The 27,668-nt window shown below is 38.2% G+C and overlaps 1 protein-coding gene across 1 annotated transcript; it reads right to left on the bottom strand.

Annotated features, from left to right (window-relative positions):
- Window positions 1–469: 469 nt before the first annotated feature.
- Window positions 470–27,668, bottom strand: LOC140239992 (uncharacterized). The gene is made up of 9 exons (XM_072319804.1): window positions 27,299–27,668; window positions 9,657–9,844; window positions 8,066–8,194; window positions 7,206–7,539; window positions 6,203–6,362; window positions 2,770–2,848; window positions 1,873–1,923; window positions 1,078–1,270; window positions 470–651 (listed from the first exon to the last, which is right to left on the bottom strand). The coding sequence occupies exons 1-9, from the start codon at window positions 27,666–27,668 to the stop codon at window positions 470–472; spliced, it is 1,686 nt and encodes a 561-aa protein (XP_072175905.1).

Raw genomic sequence — 27,668 nt, 5'->3', positions numbered from 1 at the left:
GTTTTTACTTTGTTAAAGTTAAATTGGATACGGGGTGGAACTATGCATTTGCTCGAAACTCATCATATATCATTTCAATGTTGCTTCTCAATTCTTTCATTTCATCAAGAGAGTATCGTTTCCTTTGGCAGAAGGAACAGATGAAAGCAAACACTGTAATGCATGCCCACACAACACTCACCACATAACACAAGCTCGCACACACACAAAAAAAAACCCCAACAACACACACACATAAAATTTTGATAGTCCAACGATTCTACCACTATGTATAACGCATAAAAACGCTCCCGTTTGGTTGAGAAGTGTCCAGATGCTGGTCCAGAAGAGGACGAGAAGAAAATTCAAAATAATGTTCGATGTCGTTATCTATCGTTTTCTGAAGATCCGGATTGGTTTGTGTGTGTGCGTGTGTGTGTGTGTGTGTCTATTTGTCAGATCTTATCATTTTTTTTTTCACAGATTATCATCAGGACTCTGATTGTCTTGAGATATGTGCTGTAAGACGCCTGGCGTCGAGCTTCCTCATCTTCAGATCTTCGACCATCATCTCTTCGTTGATGGCCAATAACATCAGACCATCGATGTCCTCTTTGTAGAATATATCGCAGTATTCGGACAGACCAATGTCACGAAGGAGATCCACCGTGTCTTCAAGATAAAACAGAAAAGAATAGAAGAGGAACCACATATTCTAGGTAAATAAGTAAGAACTAAACGGCATCTTCAATTAACGACGACTTGGTGAGTCCTCTTTCATTTAGAAATTTAGTATAATGAGAAAGAACGGAAATGAGTGAAAAACAAAATGAACAGGGGCGGATCCAGAAATTCCTTAAAGGGAGCGCCTTTACAAAAATTTAAGGGGGCACCCCCATTTTTTTCTTCTTCTTTTTTGTTATTTCTTTATTTATATTTTTATTTCTTTTGATAAGCCTTCATCACGTTGACTGTTATGGTGGAATTCATGAAAGTGGATAGACAATGAAAAAGGGGGTGCTAGTTAATGGATTTGAATTTTCTGCCATGTATATATTCTAGAAGGTTAATAATAATGAGAGTTGGGATCGAGCCTACCAGCAGTGGTCATCTTCGGTGAAACATTCTTCGTTAAGGATAGTGGGGTGCAGTATCCGTGTCCCTCGAGGTCTTCGTAGACACCATCGCTACCGTATCTTTGCATTTGGTCCAACCTACTTTGCAATCTACCAATCTCAGCACGATCAGCCTGTTGTGACGAGATGATTGTATCTCTTTCTCTTCTTAGAGCCTTGGGGAAATTAGAATGCAGATAAAACATTCAATCCACGTGGACGTGAGGGAGTCCAGGGTATGACAAATTGGAAAACAAAAGTAAAAGTAAGTTTTAAAGCACAACCCCGCCCTTCGACCCATCCTTCCCCCTTCAGACGGTCAACCGTACACATATTTATGGTCTTTCCACATTTTAAAAGACACCCCTTTAGAGATGGAAATTATTTAGGATTTTGAACCCCATATCAAGAGATTTAGAAGGGAATCTTACTAGCGTACGGACGAGTGTGACATATTGTGCAGCGACATGTCCTGCGAAAATGAAGCCAGCCCGGCATGGTTTGCTGCGAAAAAAAAAAAATACAGCAAGCACAATTCATTCTGGAGAATCGGGGCAAATACAAACAAGCTGCATTAACCCTATTTCGGAACTTATTGTTATCTGATGTATATTTTTCGAACTATCAAGGATCAAAAGTTGGAAATGTTTGGGTTTACTCTAGAATTTGACCCTTTCTGCATTCATCTACGTCAAGGTATTTGACAGTGAAGCCATGATATAGGCGGTATACACGTCTGTGACGTGGAACACTTCGATACCATGTTACTTTAACTTACCACTAATTCGTGTTCACACTCTTTCTCGGTGTTGAGTAGTTCAATAATCCTCTGTAGTGATTGGTAGGACGGATGAGGTGGAAAGGGCAATGACGAATCAAGACAATGTCATTTTAGGTAGCATTTCTTTACACCAAGCACGTATAGTCTGTTTCATTTAGTTTTGAGAAATATACTAGAGAACATGCCGATGAGTGATCGAATTTCCAACAAACATTTTCGTAATGTTTAGGCAGCATATTTGCAGGAACCTAAAGGTCTACTCATCATCACTTCACTTGATAATACTTAATCTGGATTAAATTCAGGCTATAAGAGAGTGAAGATATATTTCGGCCTATCATTGTTTCCTGAAGTTAGCAACTGTTTTCATGCTCCACCAATATCTGTTACGCCCAATTACTGTTCTCTAATCCCTGTATCTTATAGTATCACGCGATAATGCTTAAATGTATGGCCTGATTTCATGCTTTGTTCAAGTCAAATATTTATGGAGAAAAACTATGGCTATATATGATAGCTGATAGCATTTGTAGCTTTTTGTTATGGACGTGCTGGTAATTAAATCAGCACACATATGTTTTTGTTTCCTTACGCAAAGAGCTTAAAATTTATTTCATATAACTATACTTTTTTCCCCATCCCGTCTAGTTTGATTTTATAGCCACAGACTTTAATCACATGCTTTCAGGGTATTACGTTATTGTAAACAGAATGAAACCTACGTGCCACATTTCTTTAAAAAAAAAAAAGTATCAAAACTACCTGTCCTATTCAATTCAAAAGTACCTGCCACAAGCACTCTGCGACGGGTTTTTTTTAAGTCTCTTTTCACTGGCAAATTCAGGAAAGAATTTCTTACAAGTGAATAAAACCAATGTCTAAATCTATACTTACGATGTCTTTCTCTTTCATCTCTTTCCTCAGTTCCTTGATGGTCTGTTGAGCGGTTTCAAGTTTGTTCGCCACATCGGTACTGCATTTAAGGGTGTTATAGTTGGGCAAATCAGTTCATAAGTGTTTATACGACTTGCAATGGAATGATATGGTTACCTATTCAAATGAATTCAATAACATTTTTTCCATTCAACATAAGGGCAAAACAAAATACAAAGCATACATTTCACAATCATATTGTTGTTTATTTAACTAACTCAAATTGCAGGATATGCATATTGCAGTGTACCAGAAAGTAAACATTATTATGTGCAATTAAGTTGACAATCCAGGAACAGCCAATTCCTTTTCAAGGTTGACAGAAAAGTAAGAGTAATGATGGAGTGGTCCTCTGAAAAGTACGGCTTGTAAAACATGGATCACTTGATACATAATAATGTAAGTAAGTGTGTCATCAAGAATTTATTCACGTACCCTTTCTACAGCTAAAATAAAGCTGTTAAATGTAGTGTGGATAACAATATTACTTACAACATCACAACCAAAAGACACTACTAAGAGAACTTTAATCTGTTGAAGTGTTGTACGTTGAGAACAAATAATTTCTTAGTTTGTATTTAAATGAAATGAATTTAGCACCTAGAAATGGTAGTGAAGGAGCTCCTCCTCCTCAAAACACAAACGCACACACACACACACACACACACATATACACAATCGAACGAACAATAAGCTAAAAAGTATATAAACGTAATAAAGCCAAAAAAAAAATAGAAATGGATTATGATTAAAAATGCGGGCGATTGTCTATACAGTTCAAATTGTAATCAAATTTTACTGAATTTTACTGAATATGGAAAAAAAAAAACTACCCTATAATTCCGGTCAACAAAATTGTTTTTCCTGTTGTCTCATAGAGAGATGAAATGACTTTGTGATCCATTAACATGTCAGTACAAAATCATGTTGGCGTATTCTTGATAGTATTAGTTTGTTCTCCTTCCTCATTTTGACACCAACACCACTTGACATCATCTGGATTAGTAAAAGAGAATGCGTTGTTTCTTATATTAATCAATGAAGTTGCAGAAACTACATTTCTGTGGTATGTGTGTTGTGTCATCTTTAAAAAGTTATTATTCTCAGTTAATGTTTCATAAGGCAGAGATTAAGCCCCCCCCCAAAAAAAAAAAAAAAAAAAATCTTCAAGTGACCACTTCGTTTTTTTATATTATCATGAGTGTTTGCTCCAATTACTTATTTTGTTTTTCCTTTATAGAGAGATACATTTTCATCAAATATTTCAATAAATATTGATCGCCACAGAATTATTTGATAATTGAATTTAGTTGGTCTTAGTAAGCTTTTACTCTCCTATATGGCAGATTATTATTTTTTGTAACATGTCTCCATTTACGTGTCGCTTAAGAGTTCTCTGTAATTGTGACGTACAAATCCGTTCAAAATCGATTATTTTGTAACATTGCGCCTTGCAATTTGTAGAAGAATGGTTGTTCGATTTTCGTGTGTCTGCTTTAATGTGTTTCTTTGTGAGTGTGTGTGTGTGTGTGTGTGTGTGTGCGTGTGTGTGTGAGACAGTATATGTAATACCCATTGCCGTATGCCTTGTGCACCCATGCATCAGTTTGTCTTATATCCCTGTTTTATACCAATGTGTATGTAGGTATTATGTCAGTTTGGTGTATTCATTTGCTGATTCAATTCACTGATCTTCTCAGATGTCATGTTACTGATCAGTGAAATTAGTATACAAATAAGCAAATGATAAACATAATAATTAGTTCCAAAACTGACATCGTACTTAAAGGACAAGTTCACCTTCATATACATGTGGAATGAGTGAATGCAGCAATATTATTAGAACACTATGGGGAAAATCAGACAATCCGTTCAAAGGTTATGAATTTCTTAAGTTTCTGCACAGTCACTGCTGGATGAGAAGACTACTACAGTGTATGATGTCACATGCGTACAACGATATAAGGAAAATATAAAGAGAATTTCACAAATTTTTATTTTGTTAAAAAAGTGCAAAAGTATGTTTGTTATGTATGTATGCTGACGTATGTTACGAGTAATATTAATCCCCTGCCTTCTGAAAGAGGCAAGTCAAGCGTTCTTTTATTTTGCGAAAAAAAAAATTCATAACTTTTGAACGGGTTGTCGAATTTTCCTCAAACCCTCACTGATGTGTTCTAGTAATAATGCTGCATTCACTCAATCCACATGTCTATGAAGGTGGACTTGTCCTTTAAAAAAAAAAAAGAGCTCCTGTCCCCATATATCTTGAATTGGCAATTTGTTGTTGTTTTTTCTTCAGATTTTGTGCAACTGTAATGAAATTGTTCAGTTCAATAATATAGAATTCAGAGTACCAACATTATAAAGATGGCTAATATACATATTTTTTGCAGCAAAACTATCCCAAATGATGATGTAGGGGGACTTTGCCCAAACGGAAAACCATCATTGTTGTGTTTTCTTGCTACATTTTTCTTTCTAGAAGCCCGAGAAGTCAAAAACACTACACAGTGAACAGTGTAGGCCTATAACTTCTATGAAGAGTAATAATATTTATCTAGCTTGTTTCTTAAGATTGCTCTTCCATAATCATTATAATTATTATTACTTTTTGAGGGGGTTTATAGGGACAGTCTTTTCAAACGTGTAATTACGATACTGGCACAATGTAGAGCCTACAGTAGAATTATTCCATACAGTTTTGGATAGGAATTCGTAGCAGATTACAATCACCCAATATGACGTCATTTTATGATGCGTGCCTCGCTATAATATTTTTGAGAATGGAAATCTGCATACCTCTATATATGATAATTATTCTCCTTAAAAGATGAATTCTAATACGATTCACGATACACCAAACAATCATATAATATGATATAAAAGTCCCGTCTATCTATTTTGATAAAATGTGTTGAACTTGGAAATCATTCCTCCAGGAGTTCTGTAATACAATAATAGGGAGCTTTAGATTTTGACGCGCGGACGTTTGAGACGACGCTTGCGCTGGACGTTTTCCTCTCCCCTGCATCGTGGTGAAAAGTAGCTTTAGATTACGCTGGAGCGCAACGCATACAAAAATAAAATGGCGCCCCCATATAATCGGTGCATGAAGTAGTTCTCTACGTTGCAAACTGTGCGGACGTAAAAATGGCCCAGTAAGCATAGTGAAAAATTCAGGCGACGCAAGCTAAAAATAGATCGACTTGCCACGAGCTTCTGCGCATGCTCAAAACAGTTTTTTTTTTCTCCTCTGAACGTCCGCCACTGAACTAGAACTGCGTTTCTAGTTCGGTGACGTCCGCGCGTCAAAATCTAAAGCTCCCTAATAACGTGCACGACGCAGTAGAATATAGCGTGCTCTAATATGGAAGAGGAAATGGACACTAACCTCAATGGTCTGTCAGACCTGGGCGGTACCGGCGGGCGCGGGGTCTCCGACGCCTGCCTTGCTACATTTTTGAGAGTGGAAATCTGCACATCCCTGCTCATGGTAATATTCCTCAACTTCTTCTGTTCCTGTCGAATAATACTTCCAGTCACTTCCTTTCCTGCAAAGAGAGTTTAACAGGAGCTCAGAGTGAAAGAAAACACGACTAATCTATATTCATATTACCATAATACAAGAATAAATTATATCCATATTATCGTGAGTCAAACACACTACTCAGAAGATTCCCACTCATGGATTTTAAGTTGAGGGTATATTCTAAAAAAGCAGACTTTAAGCTTTAGACCTTTGTATAACTCAATTCAAATGGACTCTCCTAGTCTATCTAAATACATGAAAGAAAACGTGTGGACACTCTGGAAAAGTCTGTAAAGAAATTAGAAGCTTTGAAGTTTAGAGTTTACCCAAGCGCAGAGCTCTGTGCAATCAATGAGACAAAACAGGATTAAAAAAAAAAAAAACTCTTTCGCAACAACAATGGAGAAATTGTTAGATTAAGCTGAAATTAAGCCGACTTAAAATGAAGAGTGTGTAAAGGCAGGTATTAATAAAGGAGCAGGTGCTCTACTAAATACCTAATTACTACATCTTTCTATAAAACAGATGTTAAATATAACTGATTAAAACACAATTTCCATTTGTTTAGAAGAGAAATTGTTCTACCAGAAAATGTCAAAAAGTCAAGATTGACTGTAGGTTGATTAGTTTCACCTATTTTGAATCCTCAAGTAAAACCAGGGCGTGCAACATTTTGTTGGTTTTGTGATAGATTTTGGATTTTAACTAGGTAGGTGTCATTTTATCCGTAGTGTTGATGGCTTATGAATGAGACATCGCCGAACTTTTGAAGCTGTTAGTAATAGTAAATTCTCAGTATCATATTTATTGGTCATAAACTTTACACTGCCTTTACATACCTCGGTTTTACCGTGGTCTCACGTACCTTCGTGGCTTTTGGCCCACTCTTGGAACACATCCGGTATCGGCTTGGGTATTGGACGCATTTCAGTAGGTAACCTGGGTTGGGTAATGTCTACCACATCCCATGTGACGTTCACACGGTTGAATACGGCCGGTAAGAGAGCTCGCACCTCTGGAAACGTCGCTTCCACAAGGTGAAATTCCACGGACGTGCTGAGGGGTATTGAGAGAAGGGAGTTGTCTCTGGCACGTGCAGTGATGACGTGATAGTCGGTGTAATGGTGATGCAGCATTAAAATTCCATCTTTCGAAATCTTTCCCGTGTCAGTATTGTCAGTATCGAGAAGGCGTAGGCGCTGAGTGAGTATTTGTGACAAGATAGTGAAAGTTGGAAAGACCCACGGTGAGCGGTTGAGAAGTGTAGTGTGTAGGTAAAACATCAAGAATTGCGTTAAACTTTCAATACTTTTAAGATAATGCTAATCATCTCCATTCGGCATTCTGTTAGTACATGTACTTTACAATAGGAACAACTAGGTTCACTTTTGTAGCCGTTGCGATAAGTTGCTCCGTACATGTGACTTCTTTGTTATCGCACAGTTCACAGCTTTGACGCTCACCATGTCGGCAACATGCATCACTCTACCTAGTTCGACTAAGTGATTGCTACCGATGTCGCAAACACAGTGCTGTTGAAAATGTCATGGCTTTCTTATGTCATGTCTGATTTGTATGAAACTTCGACAATTCTGTTGGTTTCATTTGTATTCCATTTGAAGATAACTAAAACTTTGAATTGCTTTCCGCAAGACTTTGGCGGTCTCGGTGGATTCAACCACGTTGGTCACAGGTATATAGGGAATTGGTGCCTCAGTCTCTCACCTGTGGCATGTCATACTTGAGCAGCGCGGAAAGTGGAAGGTGATCAGCTGTCATGGTTGAGTATGTAGCCATGTCCATTGCTTCTGGAAACCGGACCTCGGTACCCTGTTCGTCGATCCCAACCAATACCTGGAATATGGAAGATAACCAAATAATGACCTTTCATTATTTTGTTGTGTGTGTGTGTGTGTGTGTGTTGTGTGTGCGCGTGCGGGGTTGGGTAATGCAATACTAAAAATAATACGCATGATACCTAATGTTAAGTCGCAGGATCTAATATTGTGCAAACCCTACCGGATAAAAGGCTATGGATCGAGAGTGTGGTGCCAATTATGTACCGTGTAATTTGGTTTACTGTAATGTGACGTTGGAGACAAATATTTACCTTGTGCATAGAATATTTGAGAAGGACGTTAAAGATCTTTGAATAAGGTAGTGTTTTCGGGGATAAAAAATTGAACTGAAAGGTAGCTTTCGAGTACACGGTCTTCAAAAGCTGCTTAGTATCCTTCTTTGATATATTGTAAAATCTCTTTGTCTTGCCCTTCATCAAAAAACCTGACCGGGTTATTCAAGTCTGTTGTTTATGGGGTAGTTCCTTGTCCACAATCAAATTTTATGTGGTGTATGTTATATTTACACGTGCAGTAGGGCATACAATCAGTGGTAGACTAGTAACACTCAATTACAGCTACTTACTAATCATTGGTATGAATGGATTACATCATATCACATCGGACATCCACACACAATCTGGACATACATTAGAATTTCTCACCTTTATGTTGTCTTTAGAAACAAGATCATTTCTCTTCAAGATTCACATATTGGAAGTTGTAAAAAATTATGGTGCCATCTTATATTCTACTCGATATCTCCTTCGCAAAAAAAAAAAAACACTTTAGCTTTTGTACGGATACTCTAAAATTCAATTAACCCTATAGGCCTAATGAATCCTTTTTACATGTTTTCGTCATTCTTAATTGATCACTGTTGATAGCTGTTTGTTTGCTTGCATGTTTTTGAAGGGCGGGAGGCAATAATGCCTGCAAGATATTCATGCAGGATTTCAGACACTTGTAAGTCACCGTCGTATGTAATGTCATCACCGGCCATCACCCCAGCCACATGTCGTGGCTATGGTTTACTCTGGTTCACTGCTTGTGGTTCATAAACCGCTGCACCTAACTGAACATCACCGTCAACGCCAACATCTCCATCTCATACATATATACATGCATTCCTGATCCTTTCTTCAATCTTCCCAACATAACTACCGTTGATATCATACTTTATTCAATATATAAATTTATACGTAGGCCTATATTACATTTACAGTGGACAACTCGGTGCTTGCAACATACTGAGAGATTATGTCGTTCCGACTTTGTTTATTGCTCTTGAGATATGCTGGAACCTCTGATCTGTCCAAAAAAAAATATCCTTCCCTCTATTAAAAATATGAAGTCTCGCAAACGAACAAAAAAAAAACACCATGAGTATGGGCTTACAGAAATGCTATTCATCTGATAGGACCCCATGGTGTGACGTCACATATCAATGCATTCTGCTCTCTAGCTATAATCATTACCCTTTCTTTCCCTCTCTCGGGATGGTTCTGGACATCGACTGTTCGAATGGTGATGACGTCACCTGACGACTGGTTTGCCATTGGATCAGCGAAGAGCTGAGCATCAACGATGCGCACTTGTGAAGGACGAGGCTTAGCTTCAATCAAGGCTCTCGTTCCACGGTATATCTTGTCGTCCAGACGAGGATCTGCAAACATAAAACAAAAACAGTGTGAGACTAGCATGCACGTGTCAGATGATGTGTTAATACGTGTACTCTACCTTATTTATTATTTGTCTAAATCTCCACCATATCTGCCACAAATCTCTAATCATTAGTTCTCCCTGTGCCTCAAGAAATCTGTATCGTTAATGCAAGTCAGTGTGTAGACGCAAGTCAGTGTGTAGACTTGTAAGTAGATACATTAGTTACGTTCAGACAGTGATCCTCGGGGATAGAATAACTTAATTCGAGGATAAGCACTATGGGGCGCCAATCGAGTCACACGGTCGATTTCGTAAACGAAACAACTGTGCGACACTTGGCACCCCATAGAGCTTATCGTCGTAGTTAGATTATCCTCTACGTAAAGGATCACCGTCTGAAGGTAACTTCTAACTGCTGACCTTCATTATTGCTATCGTTGTGATATTCATGCATTCAGTCTGAACATCAATTAAAAGTCAGAGTATCACAAAAAGTGGACCATATGATTAAAAAACAAAACAAAATGCATTGATAGGATTAACGCGCAACGCTAAGATTTGCTTCACTCAAAATGCTTCATAAATGTCCTGGTGGGGACTATCGACATCAAAAATCCATACATTATATCTATGGATAAATATGCAATATAGTGAGTAAAAGGAGTCATTTTACCAGTACATATTGTATGATCACATTATGATAACATTTCCAGGGTAATGCATAAGCTAGAGCTGAAATACGGATTGTAGCTTCTGCAAACAAAATGAGCAATGTGAGTCATAAAAAAGAATATGATAAAAGTTTCATGCATAATAGACCGTTTCTGTAATGTATTGAATTCTAGGCATGCCTTGTTCAGAAAAGCAAACACAAAGCTTCCTGGAGACGTCACTACCTATAGCACAAATTAAGTGAATTCCTGCCTTAGAAACGGTATTGTTATAATTGGGAGCAACATAATTAAATTGTTATTACTAGGCTGAAGGAAAAGAAGCATCTGTGAATTACAACTTCCCTTATCTTGGTACGGACTCCTAGCGTGGGGTAGTGCCCATCAAAATTTACTAGATAAACTACTGTTATTACAAAAAAAAAAAGGTTATTCGTATTATTTGTGGCGTCCCGCCACGTTCCAATACAGAGCCATTATTTTGAAGATTTTGAAAATTAAAGATTTGTATTTTTTTCAACTTGGTCAGTTTACGTTGAATTACAATATAAATGCACTTCCCAGTATTTTCAATTCAATGTTCCCACGGAACCAGTCTTTTCATGATTATCCCACTAGACAATCTAATGAGTTTCATTTACCCCTCCTGAGAACTTTATTGGCTCAGAATACATTTATATACACCGGTCCTAGATTTTGGAACTCACTGAGCTGTGAAATAAAAAAATTCCCCATCTTTGTATTCTTTTAAGCGCAAGTTGAAATCTTTTCTCTTAAATCCTCTCTGATATGTTTTTTTTTTCCTTAGCTATAGATTTCGTCAACCTCACGGTTTATCATCCACCTACCAATTATTCAATCACTGAATTCATTATTACGTAAAGAAGTAGCCATCACAATCCTTGCACAGCTGCAATCAGCGCCAACTCTATGAAGCACACTCTCTACCATCCCCTGTTCCATTTCCCTTGTTCAGCGTGTAGGCATTCTCTCATTCTCTCTCTTTTTCTTTCTTTCCTTCCATACTTTTCATCTATTCTGGCAGGTTGTGTCATGTTGTTGTGTTTCTTCTGTTTTGTCCCGTTCTGTCAGTAGCCATCACAATCCTTGCACAGCTGCAATCAGCGCCAACTCTATGAAGCACACTCTCTACCATCCCCTGTTCCATTTCCCTTGTTCAGCGTGTAGGCATTCTCTCATTCTCTCTCTTTTTCTTTCTTTCCTTCCATACTTTTCATCTATTCTGGCAGGTTGTGTCATGTTGTTGTGTTTCTTCTGTTTTGTCCCGTTCTGTCGTATGTCACATCTATCACAAGTGTTTGTAACTAAGTAATTCCTAAGTTTTATGAGTGGTTCACAATCTACAAGCTTTGCTTTTTAGTGGACCTCTCTACTCTTTCTTCCTTTTTTTTTCATCTGAAGCATGACTTTGTATTATTTTTTTTTTGCCAGTATGCGCTCTTATGTTTATCGATATCATTTATATATTGCAAAGGCAAATGTTTTTTGTTTATGATGTATAATACCTGATTTATCTTGTGTTATGTTTTTGTTGAAAGAAAAAAAAAAAGAAGAATGAAAATAAATGAAAAAAAGAAAAAAAAATAATAATAAAAAAATCTTTTTAACGAAAATACTTTGGCAAAACCATTAGGCAAGGGTGTTTCTATACACGTCTTGACTAACTTCTGAGTGAGAACGACGGTGATTTGTTTAGTCATGCATGAGTGAGCACACATAAAGAACAAAAATAATCACTTTTCAAAAGTAACAGAAGTCATTTTGGTGTCTTTGAAACATTCTGTTTCTGGTGTTATTGCTTTATCATCTCTCTTTTGAACCCCTCACACCTATTTTGACATTTCTCTTTTTTTTTTTTTTTTTTTTGATAGTTCGGTTAGCATAATGTTTAGGGGAAATGGCTAATTGTAACCATTCTATACTTGAAAATCCATTCAGTTCAAAGTGAAATAAGTTTTATTAGTACAACAACAATGTACAACAAGTAACAGCACTTGTGAACATTGGAGTTCCGGTGTTGTGGTTGAGGGAGCACATAAAGATGGAAAGAGAAACGCTAAAGTATTGTTGATACGGGCTCAAACAATGGACGATTATAAAACAACAACCATCGACAACAGCAGTTATATTCACCTGATATGGAATATTTCGAAGACTCCCAAAAGATTACTTTTCAAGAAATATTTCACGAAATCACAAATACCGATTGCTGCTGGCACTTCTGAATGGAGACTGATACTAAGGCTTTGATGTGTGCATTACTGAAAATATCATTTTTATTTGGTTAATCTATTTGCATCCGTTTCAGTATTTCTGCTGCGGCAGATGATCACGATTTTCTTGTCGACGATTAGTTTTTTGTTTCCTTGTTTGTGTGCGTGTGTGTGTGTGTGTGTGTGTGGTTTTTCTTTTTCGCGAACTATACATCTCCAGCCATCATGGCTATGCTTGAATGCGTTTTCTGCTAAATTGGTCAAAAAGAAGCTGTCGTAGTTAGATGGCGTAACGACAGGATGGATAATAATACAGTGAACACTAGTCATCTCTCGAACGTTCGCTTCAGATCAAATAGCCATTGCGTGCAAAATAAAGAAAATTTGGTTTGTCAATTGCGATACAGTTTTTTTTTTTTGGGGGGGGGGGGGATTTACGCTCTGACACTGCCATCAGTAGGCCTACCATCTTATACGGCCTCATTGTGGAAAATCAAAACAAAACAAACAAACAAAAAAACAAACAAAAACACAAACAATCAAAACACATGATTAACGAAACCAAAAAATTGTCTTTACTAAATATATATATATATATATATATACATTTCAAGGTGCCGCCAGGAATTTGTTTTTGCTATATGAAAGATAAAACACTTATATAGACATACACAATTATCGTAGCTTTTATCAAGTAAAAAAGGGGAAAACCAACACATCCCTGAAAAATTTGATTGTTGATTATTTTGTCTGTATTTTGTTCCTAGTTTGCTGTTTTATAACTACACAAGAACACAATGTACAGCGATGTATGTCTGGCCCCTTAAGCGCAAGAGCGAAAATGTTTAACGAAACAGTTATAGCCGCAGCTATAAAGCCTAAGTTCTATAGACATGAAACATCCTGTTACAAAACCTCCCATTGTAAAGTATTGATACATTGTATATAGACCGGGGGCCCAGAAGATTTATTCAGCTGAAAAGGGTCACACTTTTTAATAGTCTCATCATATAGGGATGTGTCCAAGGGTCAATAAAATGCATTGCTGGCAAGTCACATCCTGTACCGTAAGCCTAGGGACCACAAAAAGGGACCCCGAAAAGTGGATTTATTCAGCCGAAGGGGGTCACGGACAAAAGTTGGTGGATGTTGTTCCTTTGGGTGTACTTATCATGAAAACAGCAATGCCAGCTATTTTATCCTGTACGGGGCCCCAGACAGTAGCCCCAAAGGGCCCCAGAAATATGGTGTTATTCAGCTGAAAAGGGTCACGGCTAATTTCTTTTGCAATGATAGTAGTTCCAATCAGAGATATCCAAAACACCAATGCCAGCTATTTTATCCTGTACGGGGCCCTAGACAGTAGCCCCAAAGGGCCCCACCCCCCATAGGCCTACGTACAAACACACACAAACATTGATTTTATTCAGTTGAAAAGAGTCACGGCTAATTTCTTTTGCAATTGAAGTAGTTCCCATCAGAGATATTCAAAACACCAATACCAGCTATTTTATCCTGTACGGGGCCCCAGACAGTAGCCCCAAAGTGCCCCACCCCCCATAGGCCTACGTACAAACACACACAAACATTGATTTTATTCAGTTGAAAAGAGTCACGGCTAATTTCTTTTGCAATTGAAGTAGTTCCCATCAGAGATATTCAAAACACCAATACCAGCTATTTTATCCTGTACGGGGCCCCAGACAGTAGCCCCAAAGTGCCCCACCCCCATAGGCCATACGTACAAACACACACAAACACTGATTTCATTCGTGCAGCTGAGAAGAGTCACGGCTAATTTCATTTGCAATGGAAGGAGTACCCATCAGAGATATCAAAAACACCAAAGTCAGCTATGTTATCCAGTACGGGGCCCCGGACAGTAGCCCCAAAGGAGCTCCCCCCCCCCCCCCCCCGACACACACACCCACACGAGTTTCATTCAGCTGAAAAGAGTCACGGCTAATTTCTTTTGCAATGGAAGTAGTACCCATCAGAGATATCCAAAATACCAAAGCCACCTATTTTATCCTGCACGGGCCCCAGTCAGTAGCCCCAAATTGCTCCCTCCCCCCCCCCCCCACACACACACATTGATTTTGTTCAGCTGAAAGGGTCATGGCTACTTTCTTTTGCAATTGGTAGTAGGCATACTCATCAGAGATATCCAAAACACTAAAGCCAGTTATTTTATCCTGTACGGGGTCCCAGACAGTAGCCCCGAAGTGCACCCCCCAACACACACACACACACACACACACACACACACACACACACACACACACACACACACACACACACACACACACACACATTAGTTTCATTCAGCCAAAATGGGTCAAGGCTAATTTCTTTTGCAATGGAAGTATACCCATCAGAGATATCCAAAGCACCAAAGCCAGTTATTTTATCCTGAACGGGGCCCCAGACAGTAGCCCCAAAGTGCCCCCCTCTCTCCACACACACACACACACACACACACACACACACACACACACACACACACACTAGTTTCATTCAGCTGAAAAGGGTCACGGCTAATTTCTTTTGCAATGGAAGTGGTACCCATCAGAGATATCCAAAATACCAAAGCCAGTTATTTTATCCTGTATGGGGCCCCGCACAGTATAGCCCCAAACACGGGTAATTTCTTTTGCACTGGAAGAAGTACCTATCAGAGATATTCACCACACCAAGGCTAGTTATTTCATCCTGCACAGAGCCCTAGACAGTAGCTCCACAGTGTCCCATCCATTATACATGTACTGTGAATCAGCTGAAAATGGTCTTACAAATTCTTTTGTAACGTTAATATCAGGGCCTACTGAACAGAGATATCACAAACACTAAAGCAAGTCATCTTATCCTGAATACGGGGTCCCATAGGTTACAGTAGCAAAACACTCAAGAAATTTGCAAAGGAAGCATACTTCTGTATAGTGCACAACCAAGATGACCATATTACGAAAACCAGTCATTTCATCTTGTACTGGGCCCAGGTTACAGTAGCTATAAAGTGCCCCTCCCCCACATAATATTATGACATCATTCCTTAGCTGAAAAGGAGTCATATGTTGTTTTTCTTTTAACAATCGAAGTAGGCCTTAGTTTACATCATAGATACCCAAAACATCAAAGCCAGTTAGGTTTTCCCAGCCAATTTCGCACTTTTGTGGTTCATTAATTTTGATAGAAGGTTCGAATTCGTAAATGGGTATTCAAATTGGCTGGTACCCTACGTTCATTCAAATTCGCCTTGACTTGCCGAAAAGTGTATTTCAGTCATTAAATTTCGCGAAAGACAGTCAAATTCCAAACGTGTTCATTCAAATTCAAATCATGCTATTTCTTTGTTTCAGATCTTTTTAACATGTCTTTCTATGTGTGTTTTCGTTTCACCTATAAATTCCTGTTATAAAGCAGTAAAGTGTCATATTTCTTATCTAGTATAACTGGATTTGGTTGTTCTGTAACCAGACTGGTAACGCTCCTTCTCTTTCATATACATGTCATTATAGGCCTATACGTGTACCAGTAATGCAGCTTAACTTCATTTTTTATAGTCATACAGCACAATATATACAGACGTATATCTCTAGAAGACATAGAAAGAATTATAAAAAAAAACAACAACAAACATTTGAGGATCATAACCATGACTTCTTGTTACTGGCCGACCGCTCGTAATAAAGCGCTCGTAACGGCCAGATAATTTGTGGCTTCTTACTTCTTTGGATTCAAAAAAGCACGTTAAAAAATGGTGTCAAAGTCTCTTAAACGAATACGAAAACATGAAATGCTATGATGCTTACAAAACAATAACTACGACGAAAGAAAATAAGGAAAGAGGCCAAGCATGAACATATCTGTTTAATTGACTGCAGAACATGTTAAATTAGATGGCCAGAAATCAATTTGAATGAACGAGCGCAGCATGTAATCACGTGACTATATCATTATGAATTTATGAATGAACGGATAGTGGAATGGTACTTGTCTTATGTATGGATTTATTTGAAAAAGTGTTATTTAGAATAAGGTTAGAGGTAATGTGAATGTTTCAAAATAAATTTGAACGAAGAGATTAATATGACATTGAACTACCATGTCATCTAGGCGAAATTTTGCTAAATTTAATTCAACATTAAAGAATTCGATTAAAAGAGGTGCGATATTGGCCCGGATACAGGGCCCTTGACAGGTATAGCCCCAAGGTATTCCCACCCCATATGAATTAATTGTTTTTAGGTGAAAACAGTCATGTGTGCCTATTTTCCTTGGCAGTGGAATTAACAGCTGAGATACGTAAAACACAAACCCATCCAGTTAAGGGGCCCCCAGCCAGTAGCTGGAAAGTGCTCCCGTATTATTTTGTTCTAAGTGAAAAGAATCATTGCTATAATTTCTTTTGCAATGGAAGTAGTACTCAAGGAGGTATCAAAAACACCGAAACCAGTTATATAGCTGTACGGGGCCCCACGCAGTGTTCCTAAAGTGTCCCCACATGTAATTCCACTATCAAGATCTGCATCCCGATCTATTCAATCTGTCAGATCGGGAGAGAGCGGCAAAAGTGTACGGGACCGGAGCATCGTAGCAGCAGCGTTTGGGTGATGGGGTTGGATCTGGCAATTTTACAGATCGGGAAGAAATTTTGAACTGGTTCAAAATTTCTTCCTCATCTCCCCATCAAGATTGACCTATTTTGAATCGTAGCTCAAACGGGGAGAGAGCAGTGACAGTGTAAATACCGCGGGATGGGCGTAACAATTCCAGGTTTTTCTGACCGTAGTAACAGCGGCACAAGAACGGGAAATATAGTCTAAACTAGACACCGACGACATGGTCCCGCTGCTACGCCGCTTTCTTGATCAAAGCACGACCTTCCCGCTTTAACGACGCTCTCATAGTTCTCTACTCTCGTATAAAATCAAGGCCTGTTCCTACGACGCTTCATTCCTGCTTCGATAACGCTGTTGGCCGCTTTAGCTTCGCTGTTCCTACGCTTTCCCGGACTCATTATGCACGTCTTCCGCTCTCGCCGCTCTAAAATCGAACGTATGGCCGATACGCTGGAAATGTTTGCCAGAACAGCAAAACTGATGATGATGAGGAGGACGCGTTGTCGTTGTCGCGAAAATGAAGACGAAGGAGCGCATATCTAAGAAGAAGAGATGCACACAACAAAGAGAATAAAGCAAAACACTTTGGAGCTACTGTACGGGACCCCGTGCAGGATAAGATATCTGACTTTGGTATTTTGATATCCATGGATTACTACTTCCATTGCAAAAGAAATTAGCCGTGACCCTTTTCGGCTGAATGAAACCATATATATGTTGTGTGTGTGTGTGTGTGTGTGTGTGTGTGTGTGTGTGTGTGTGTAGGGGGCACTTTGGGCTACTGTCTGGGGCCCCGTACAGATGAAATAACTGGCTTTAGTGCTTTGGATATTATTTCTGATGAGTACTACTTCCGATTGCAAAGAAAGTAGCCGTGACCCTTTTCAGCTGAATAAAATCAATGTGTGTGTGTGTGGGAGGGGGGGGGGGGGAGGGGAGGGGGGGGGGTAAGGGGGCAATTTGGGGCTACTATCTGGGGCTACTGTCTGGGGCCCCATGCAGGATAAAATAACTGGCTTTGGTATTTTGGATTTCTCTGATGGGTACTAATTCCATTGCAAAAGAAATTAGCCGTGACCCTTTTTCAGGTGAATGAAACCAATATATATATGTGTGTGTGTGTGTGTGTGTGTGTGTGTGTGTGTGTGTGTGTGTGTGTGTGTAGGGGGCACTTTGGGGCTACTGTCTGGGGCCCCGTACAGGATGAAATAACTGGCTTTAGTGCTTTGGATATTATTCTCTGATGAGTACTACTTCCGATTGCAAAAGTAGCCGTGACCCTTTTCAGCTGAATAAAATCAATGTGTGTGTGTGTGGGAGGGGGGGGGAGGGGAGGGGGAGGGGGTAAGGGGGCAATTTGGGGCTACTATCTGGGGCTACTGTCTGGGCCCCATGCAGGATAAAATAACTGGCTTTGGTATTTTGGATTTCTCTGATGGGTACTAATTCCATTGCAAAAGAAATTAGCCGTGACCCTTTTTCAGGTGAATGAAACTATTGTGTGAGTATGTGTGTTGGGGGGGGGGGGCACTTTGGGGCTACTGTCTAGGGCCCCGTACAGGACAAAATAACTGGCTTTGGTGTTTTGTATGTCTCTGATGGGTACTACTTCCATTGCAAATGATATTAGCCGTTACTCTTATCAGCTGAATAAAGTCAATGTGTGTGTGTGTTTGTACGTAGGGCTTATAGGGGGTGGAGCACTTTGGGGCAACTGTCTGGGGCCCCGTGCAGGATAAAATAGCTGGCTTTGGTGTTTTGGATATCTCTGATTGGTATTCCTTCCATTGCAAAAGAAATTAGCCCTGACTCTTTTTAATTGAATAAAATCAATGTTTGTGTGTGTTTATACGTAGGCCTATGGGGGGTGGGGCCCTTTGGGGCTACTGTCTAGGGCCCCGTACAGGATAAAATAGCTGGCATTGGTGTTTTGGATATCTCTGATGGGAACTACTTCCATTGCAAAAGAAATTAGCCGTGACCCTTTTCAGCTGAATAACACCATATTTCTGGGGCCCTTTGGGGCTACTGTCTGGGGCCCCGTACAGGATAAAATAGCTGGCATTGCTGTTTTCATGATAAGTACACCCAAAGGAACAATATCCACCAACTTTTGTCCGTGACCCCCTTCGGCTGAATAAATCCATTTTTCGGGGTCCCTTTTTGTGGTCCCTAGGCTTACGGTACAGGATGTGACTTGCCAGCAATTCATTTTATTGACCCTTGGCCACATCCTTACATGATGAGACCATCAAAAAGTGTGACCCTTTTCAGCTGAATAAATGCTCTGGGCCCCCGGTCTAATAGTGTCAATGTGATGGACGCGTTAGTTTAGAAGCAGTAAGCATTAAACCTATATACGAGTCGAAGTATTGCATTTCATTGCAAAAAAAAAAAAAAAATGATAAGCAGGAATAGAGACATGTAACTTTTACATCGTTTACTGAAGTAGACCAAAGAGAACACTTGAACAATTCCAGAGATAAGACTTCAGCACTGATTATTACTTTGTTCGTAAAATGCAGTTGTTTAAACACAATGTATGCAACGCCAAGAGCAATCGAAGAGCAAAGTCCAAGAGCAAAATGACGCAAATGGTACTTAAAGGAGACCTCCGGATGATTTTCAGATTTTTCCATTTGAACAACTATAGATTAGTTATACTGAGGACAGAGTTTCACAATATATTTATGATAATTGGGATTAAGAATAGGACTATTTTCAAAATTTAGAACAAATTGCAATGAACAAGGATGATGACATGGCAGAGTCACCATAAGAATGCATGATTTGGGGCTCAAGGAAGCAGAACAAAAGAAGAAGGTATGCATGGATTATACACAGGTGAACTCGCAAGCAAGCAGTATTGTAAAAGAATTACACTGGTACATTTCTGAAATATGTTAGCCTCCTATATGTCATCAACCTTGTTCAGTGTAATTTGTTTAACATTTTTCAAAGTATTTTTCTCTGCTTAAGAACCACAATAAATTCCACAAATCTATACATGCAGTTGTCGATTTATGTACTAAATGATGTGAAATTATGAAAATCGTCTAGAATGCCCCTTTAAGTGATTATTATAAGTATGCGAATAATGTATTAGGGCGGTGAGTTGGCTCAGTCGGTAGCGCGTCTGCCTCACGATCACGCGGCCCGGGTTCGAACCCGAGTCTGGACTGAGCAATGTTGTGTGTAAACATACCGTCCCCTCTAGCAAGAGGCAAAACACTCTGTCCCTCGGATAGGACATAAAATGGAGGTCCCGTGTATGAGAGAGCAACAACTCATGCACGTAAAAGATCCCGCTTCATTCATTCATCGCAAAGAGCAGGGTGTTTAACCCGGTGAAGTGGTCCCACCTCACATCCAACTGGACCCCATGGAAGACCAGCTTAACGTAGCTGAATATGGGTTATCCAGCCATCTTGTCAGATGGAAAAAACTGAACTGAACTGAACTGAACTGTATTCGTGAATTTATGATGGCCGGTTGAAGTCCGTTATTTATACATACAATTATTCATACATTGGTCATGGGAACTACAGTTGTGCATTGTTCAAACTCTATATTTATCACCATACAATAATATCTCAAAGACATAGGTAAATATAGTTCTCACGCAGTCAAATCTAAATGTCAAAGATGAAAGCCAGAGATTTGCATTGTTTATTTTTGTTCTTTTTCCCCTTCATTCACCTTGTTAACGTTGTTTGAATATAGATCCTACAGTGTAGGACATACATGATGATAAGTACCGCTCATCTCAGGATAAGCACGGCGTGCTGCTGATATACAATAATAGTCATGACGCTTGCTAGAGGCCAGTAAGCGTCAACTCTTTGACGTGAAAGTTCGTATTAATATGAGAACCATCAAGGCTTCTTACCTTGTGGGATGGAGAGTAAAGACCATCGTTACCATACACCCTACGACTTCCGATCGCACGACTGACCGACTTTGGACCTGAAATAAACAAGGGTGTTTATTCTGAGGATATTCTGATTTAGTTCAGATCTAAAGTCGGTAAGCCTTGCAACTGAAAGTCGTTGGTCGATGGCCTTAAAAAGAAGTTTTGATATGACAAGGTACCTATCGGATGACGAACCACTTGTCAGTGAAAGACGTGTCCTAGTGCAATCAATCTTATATAGTGAACGATGCTATGGAGAATTTCCATAATTGCTTCTTTGCAACCGTTGCTGAGGAACACATACCATGAATATTCGTTAAATCTGTAAAGTAATTGTTATAGGTGAAAGAAAGGATTGGGCTTGGCTACATGTTTGTAAAAGTGATTAGGGTATTGTGCTTGCAATCAGTGATCATACTTCCATAACAATCGTTTGTATCCTACATTTGCTGCAGTTATTCCAATATACTTGTAAATAAACAAAAATGTCATATTTGTTTTGGTACTTCATGCTTAGAACTTTAGAGCCTGAATAAACACAGTCACACACGTCACTTCTCTTCTCTAAGATTTAGTCAACATGAAGGACCCTCAGAAGTAAATGATAACTAAACGTAAAAAAAAAAAAAAAAACAACTTTGATATTTGATCCATTGCCTAGCAGCAATGTTATCAATTTTCCATATCTTCTTAACACAAACTGTGATTGAAACATATCTAAAGGCAATTTGATTTTTAAACATAATTATTATATTGTCATGAATATGCATTAACTATTTGTGGGTGTGGTCATCAGTTCGGCCCACATTAGAGGAAAAAGATGGATCGAGACTGTGGACAATCATCGACGCTTCAGGCGAGGGGAGGAATAAAGTTTTGTTGAACTTACTCAAGTTTGGTAAGGTGGTGGTGATTTGTTTGTTGTCAGAAATGTGTGACACGTCGTACCACCATATTTCCCACCGTTCCGTAATAATTGGGGGGTTGTCCAGGAACTGCATGGACATTCAAGTCATACTGTGTTTGGATGTTGAAGTTCGTAGACGGTGTCGTCGTTGCGGAGACGTTGGCATAGTCCCATCAGCTACGCATTTTGATGCGATGAGTAGACTGTAGTCACGTTTGTGGTCACTGGTATGCATGGCAATCGTTTGATGGGGCGTTTGGTGTAATTTGCCTCCTTTTCTAGGGTAAGGTGAAAACCTTATGACCTGAAGTTGGTTGTATGCATGTTTGCTGCAAAGTTGTTGCAGAGGTGACGTTTAGTGACTAGGTCTATTTGTTTGGTCTCCCGAACCCATTCGTGGTCGTTTCAATTAGCCTTTCGTTTGCTTTGACATTCGATTAGGTGGTATGCATTTTGTACGGTCGTACTAACGTAGTAGTTATCATGGCTGATTTTGATGTTGAAGAATTCCTTAGTCGGGATTTGACAGTGACCGGATTGGAAAGGCTTGTCAAGGCCAATTTAAGGACTGTAGCTGATAGGCTAGGAGTAGATTTGACTGGTTGCGCACGCAGGGCAGAAATATGGCAATATGGCATAAAGGCCAGCTTTCGCATTTCATGCCAAACCAGCACGCGGGCATTCGGACTGTCGGAAGCGTCGTTGCATTGTTCGCGGCGTCTTTTTTTTTTTGGGGGGGGGTGGGATTTATGAAAAATAAAGAAAAATAAATTGCTCGCTAATATGTTTCCTGCTATCCAATTTTTTATGTTCTCGTGATTTGTTCTCAAAAATATTTTAAAAGCGTCGTCATATTGGCAAGACTTCTCAAAACGTGAACGATGTCCGCAAAATCACCATGAACGCTTTTAAGATAAAAGTTCATTCTTATTTTGTGTGGACTGAGTGAATACAGCAATATTCATAATATAATAGAATACACATCAGTTAAGTTTGAAGAAAATCAGCAATCCGTTCGAACGTTATGATTCAGTGCCGCCGTTGTTGGATGGGAAGACTACCCAACAGTTTGCGACGTCAAAATACGACAACGATGTAAAGAAAATATAAATAGAATTCAATATATTTTCATCTTTCTAGCAACGTGAAGAGCACTTGACTTACTTCTTCCAGAAGATAGGGGGAACAAGGCTATTACCCTTAACATAATTATGTTAATAAAAAGTCGAGAGAATTATGAGTACTTTTCATTAAAATAAAAATGATCAAATGAAAAGTCACATTAAACGGGACATACACTAGAACTACACTATCAAACAAGAAGTGTTTCGAATAAGAAAAAAATATATATATAGAATAGACGTCATCTAAATTTATTTGTCCCGAAGTGAATCACTTCGCCATTATACAGAATGACAAAAAGAAGTAATTAACTGTTAATCTAAGTAGAATATTATGACGACGTAATACATAGTAATCCGTTATATTTATTCATAAAACGGGAGGAAAACTATCGCACGCGCAAACATCTTCAAAACCAACCCGTGTAACAGAACAATCTGCCACTTTAATAGATAATATTTTTTGTAATGTAAACCCTTTTCCTGATTCTGCTATTATACTTACGGATATATCTGATCATTATGCTATTTATATGTGTTCATCTTTGCAGTTAAAGACGAAAATACCTCAGAATTATGAAAGAAGGCGTAAGTTTACACCTCAGAATATAGCCCAGTTTCAGGAATCTTTGATGGAAATTGACTGGTCTGACTTATATGTGGTGCAAGATACGAATGTAGCTTATGAAATTTTTATAAATAAGATTGTTACTTTGTTAGATACACATATTCCATTCGTTAAAAAGAAGTTGGGTAGTTACAAACGTGATCCAAGATTGCCATGGGTGTCAAAGTCATTATTACGTTCAATTAATCGTAAAAATAATTTGTATTATGTAAGTAAGGCTAAAAAAACACATCAATCCCGTGATAAGTATACGGCATATAAAAATACTCTCACTATGGTATTGCGTAGAGAAAAAAGGAATTATCATATGAGAAAATTAGATTTGTTTAAAAATGATATGCGCAATACTTGGAAATTGATAAATGAAACATTGAATAAGCATAAGGAAAGAAATGTTATTTCTAAAATTAAGAATGATGGATTTGAAATAAAAGATTTATGTATGATAGCAGAAATATTTAATTCACATTTTTCAACTGTTGGCCGGAATCTTTGTGCAAATATTCCGTTGTCTACTAAAGAATTCTATGATTATCTGGACGTAGGTAATCAAAATTCAATCTTTTTTTCCCCTGTAACAGTATATGAGATTTTAGATATTGTTCATAATTTACCTTCTAAAAGAAGTTCTGGTTATGATGATATTGATAATATACTGTTAAAAAATATAATACCTTATATTGTTGATCCTTTGTTTCACATTTTTAATCTATCAATATCACAAGGGCAGGTACCAGATGTTATGAAAATATCAAAAATAGTTCCAATTTTTAAAAAGGGTAATAGGGAAGAATTGAATAATTACAGACCTATTTCTCTTTTGCCTAATATATCTAAAATATTAGAAAAGATAATATATTCTCGAGTTATAGATTTTTTAAATAGAAATGACATTTTGTCAAAATATCAATTTGGATTTCGCAAGAAACATAGCACAGCACATGCAATATTATCTTTCACTGAAAAAGTATCTCGAGCAATTGATAAGTTTCAACATACTGCAGGAATCTTCCTGGACCTCTCCAAGGCCTTCGACACGATTAACCACGACATTCTTCTTTATAAACTTAATCATTATGGTATACGTGGGAAGGCCTTGGAGTGGTTCGGAAGCTATTTGAAAGACAGAAAACAATTTGTTTGTATAAACAATGAAAAATCTTCTTTGCGCTCAGTTGATTGTGGAGTTCCACAAGGAAGTATACTAGGGCCGTTACTTTTTATTATCTACATCAATGATTTTCCAAAATCTTCAAATGTTCTTTCTTTTATATTATTTGCAGATGATTCTAATCTTTTCTTTTCTCATTCAAATCCTCATACATTAGTTGATGTCATGAATATAGAATTGAACAAGATAATGCAATGGCTAAGAGCAAATAGATTATCGCTTAATTTGCAGAAAACAAATGTGATGTTGTTTAGTAATACCCTTGATAAATTGCCACATGATATAATTTTTGAAAATGAAGTGATAAAACAGGTTTATTCTGTCAGATTTCTTGGTGTGACTGTAGACAGTAAGCTTTCTTGGAAACAGCATATAGATTGTATATGCCGCACTATTTCCAGTAACATAGGTGTAATTTATAAAGTAAAGTTTTGTTTTTCTGTTAAAAAGTTGCTAATGTTATATTCAACGTTAATTTTACCTTATTTAACGTATGGAATTATAATATGGGGAAATACACATTCAACTTATTTGGATAGATTATTTTTGTTACAAAAAAAAGCACTTCGAGTAATATGTAATACCTCTAAATATTCCCATACTGACGGATTATTTGTGGAGAATAAGGTTTTAAAAGTAAGGGATTTGTATTATTATTACCTTGGTCAATTTATGTACAGTTTGTATAATAAGTCACTTCCTTCAGTTTTTGAAAATATGTTTAATAAGAATAAAAATATTCATAAATACCCCACTCGTCAAACAGATGAATATCATTTGCCCCTTACCCGAACTCTATTTACAAAATCCACGTTTATCTACAGTGGCCCAAAATTTTGGAATTCCCTTGAGAAAAATATAAAAGATTCCATTAGTTTGAAATCATTCTCCAGTAATTTAAAGAAATATTTGATTAGCTCATATGTACCCCATGATTAGTTTGACTGTTTGGAATTGTTGTTCTTTTTCCTTCTGCCTGTATCGAGAATGTTGACCTGCCCTTCGCTCTCTCTACTCTCCCTCTCCCCCTCCCGCCCTCTCTTTCCCTACTCTCTTCTGTGTGTGCACAATGTATGTGGATGCATACATGTGTGTGTACGTGCGTGTGTGTGCGTATGTGTATGTGGGTACGTGTGTGTGCTTGTGTATGTGTATGTGTATGTTTATGTGTATGTGTGTATGTGTATGTCTATGTCTATGTGTATGTGTATGTGTATGTCTATGTCTATGTGTATGTGTATACATGTGAATGTGTATGTGTATACATGTGAAAGCGTATACACTGTACTTCATGTAACCATCCGATTTGATTGAATGAAAACTGTATACTTTCAATGATTAGCTTGTACGGTACATGTATCGTTGTATTGTGTTATAAAGTCATATATAATTAATGTATTGTAGTAATGTAACGTAAGTGAGGGGACTGCAATCTACAAGTTCGCTTTTTAGCAGCCCCTCAATTTCCATTTCCATGAAGTTCTTTTAAGAACCAATATGTATTATTATGTTTCAATATATGTAATCATGTCAAAGTGTATTACCTGTGTTTGATTGGAAATGAAAATAAAAAAACATGCATGTGAACATGCATGTGTAAAATGAAAATGAAATGAAAATCTTTCCCGAGATAATGGTGAATTACTACTATCACTATAGAAGTTGTAACGGTGAAGTGATACCCGTTTTTGGTTGTGTCATGTTATCATGTTTTTATGTTGCGTGAAAATGGTTTGAAATTCGTTGATTCACACAATAGCGAGTTGATTAAAGTCAGGAAACTTTCTTGTAAATAGCGTATGGATTGCTTTTGACTTCCTTCCTTGTAGAACAGAATGATTTGTATTTCCTGGATTCATGTTAGAAATAGTCGCAAACACGCATAAGTCTGTTAACTGTCACTTGTGTACTCAAATATGTCACTCTCGTAACTGCATAATGAATTCGCAATGAGTGTGTCGTCATGACCAAAAAAATAATAAAATTTGTAGTTCTAGTATCTTGATTCTAAACTTCTAAATTGATTGTAGATTAGGAAACACATATACTTTCATATCCGTTGATAACGTACATATCATGTTGACATTAAGGTTATTGTTATAAGCGTTCTCTTTGGATTATGTTTTCGTGATGTAGTGTTTACCGAATCTTTAGGAATCGCGGATAAAAAAGAAAAAAAAAAACTCACCTAGAGGTAATTTTTCGTAGAGTTGATTGGCATAGATAGGAAGGTCGTAGGCGTTCTTCCCCACTGTGACGTGAACTCTTTCCAAGTCTAAGACGAAGCACAAGAGGAGTAGCTCTCCGCTCTGAAAGGCTATCGGGGAATTCTTTATTGTGAAGTCTTTTGCCAGACGTATGGTGACGGGTAGAGTGTTCGTGCTGACGACACGGGCCAGGTTGGACGTTCGCTCCTCAACTGTCAGCTTGTTGAAGTTAAGGCAAACCGAGCGCGGCCCGGCGGGTCTTGCAGACTGCGGCTCATCCGTAAGTTTAGGATGCAGCTGCGGCGTTTTGTGCTTCTTTGATGCCGATAGGTTTCGACTTAGCCTGTTCAT

This window comes from Diadema setosum, chromosome 2 (assembly GCF_964275005.1).
Source record: "Diadema setosum chromosome 2, eeDiaSeto1, whole genome shotgun sequence".
In the NCBI taxonomy this organism is placed as follows: Eukaryota; Metazoa; Echinodermata; class Echinoidea; order Diadematoida; family Diadematidae; genus Diadema; species Diadema setosum.
The sequence above is the reverse complement of the archived record's forward strand: the minus strand, read 5'-3'. Positions and strand labels throughout refer to the sequence as shown.

Bases quoted from the DNA above. Each gene is read 5' to 3' on its own strand.
- LOC140239992 (XM_072319804.1), bottom strand. From the start codon at position 27,668: ATGAACAGGCTAAGTCGAAACCTATCGGCATCAAAGAAGCACAAAACG. The intron at 9,845-27,298 runs GTGAGTTTTTTT...TTATGTTTGCAG, and splicing joins CTACGAAAAATTACCTCTAG to ATCCTCGTCTGGACGACAAG. The intron at 7,540-8,065 runs GTGAGAGACTGA...ATACTCACTCAG, and splicing joins TCAAGTATGACATGCCACAG to CGCCTACGCCTTCTCGATAC.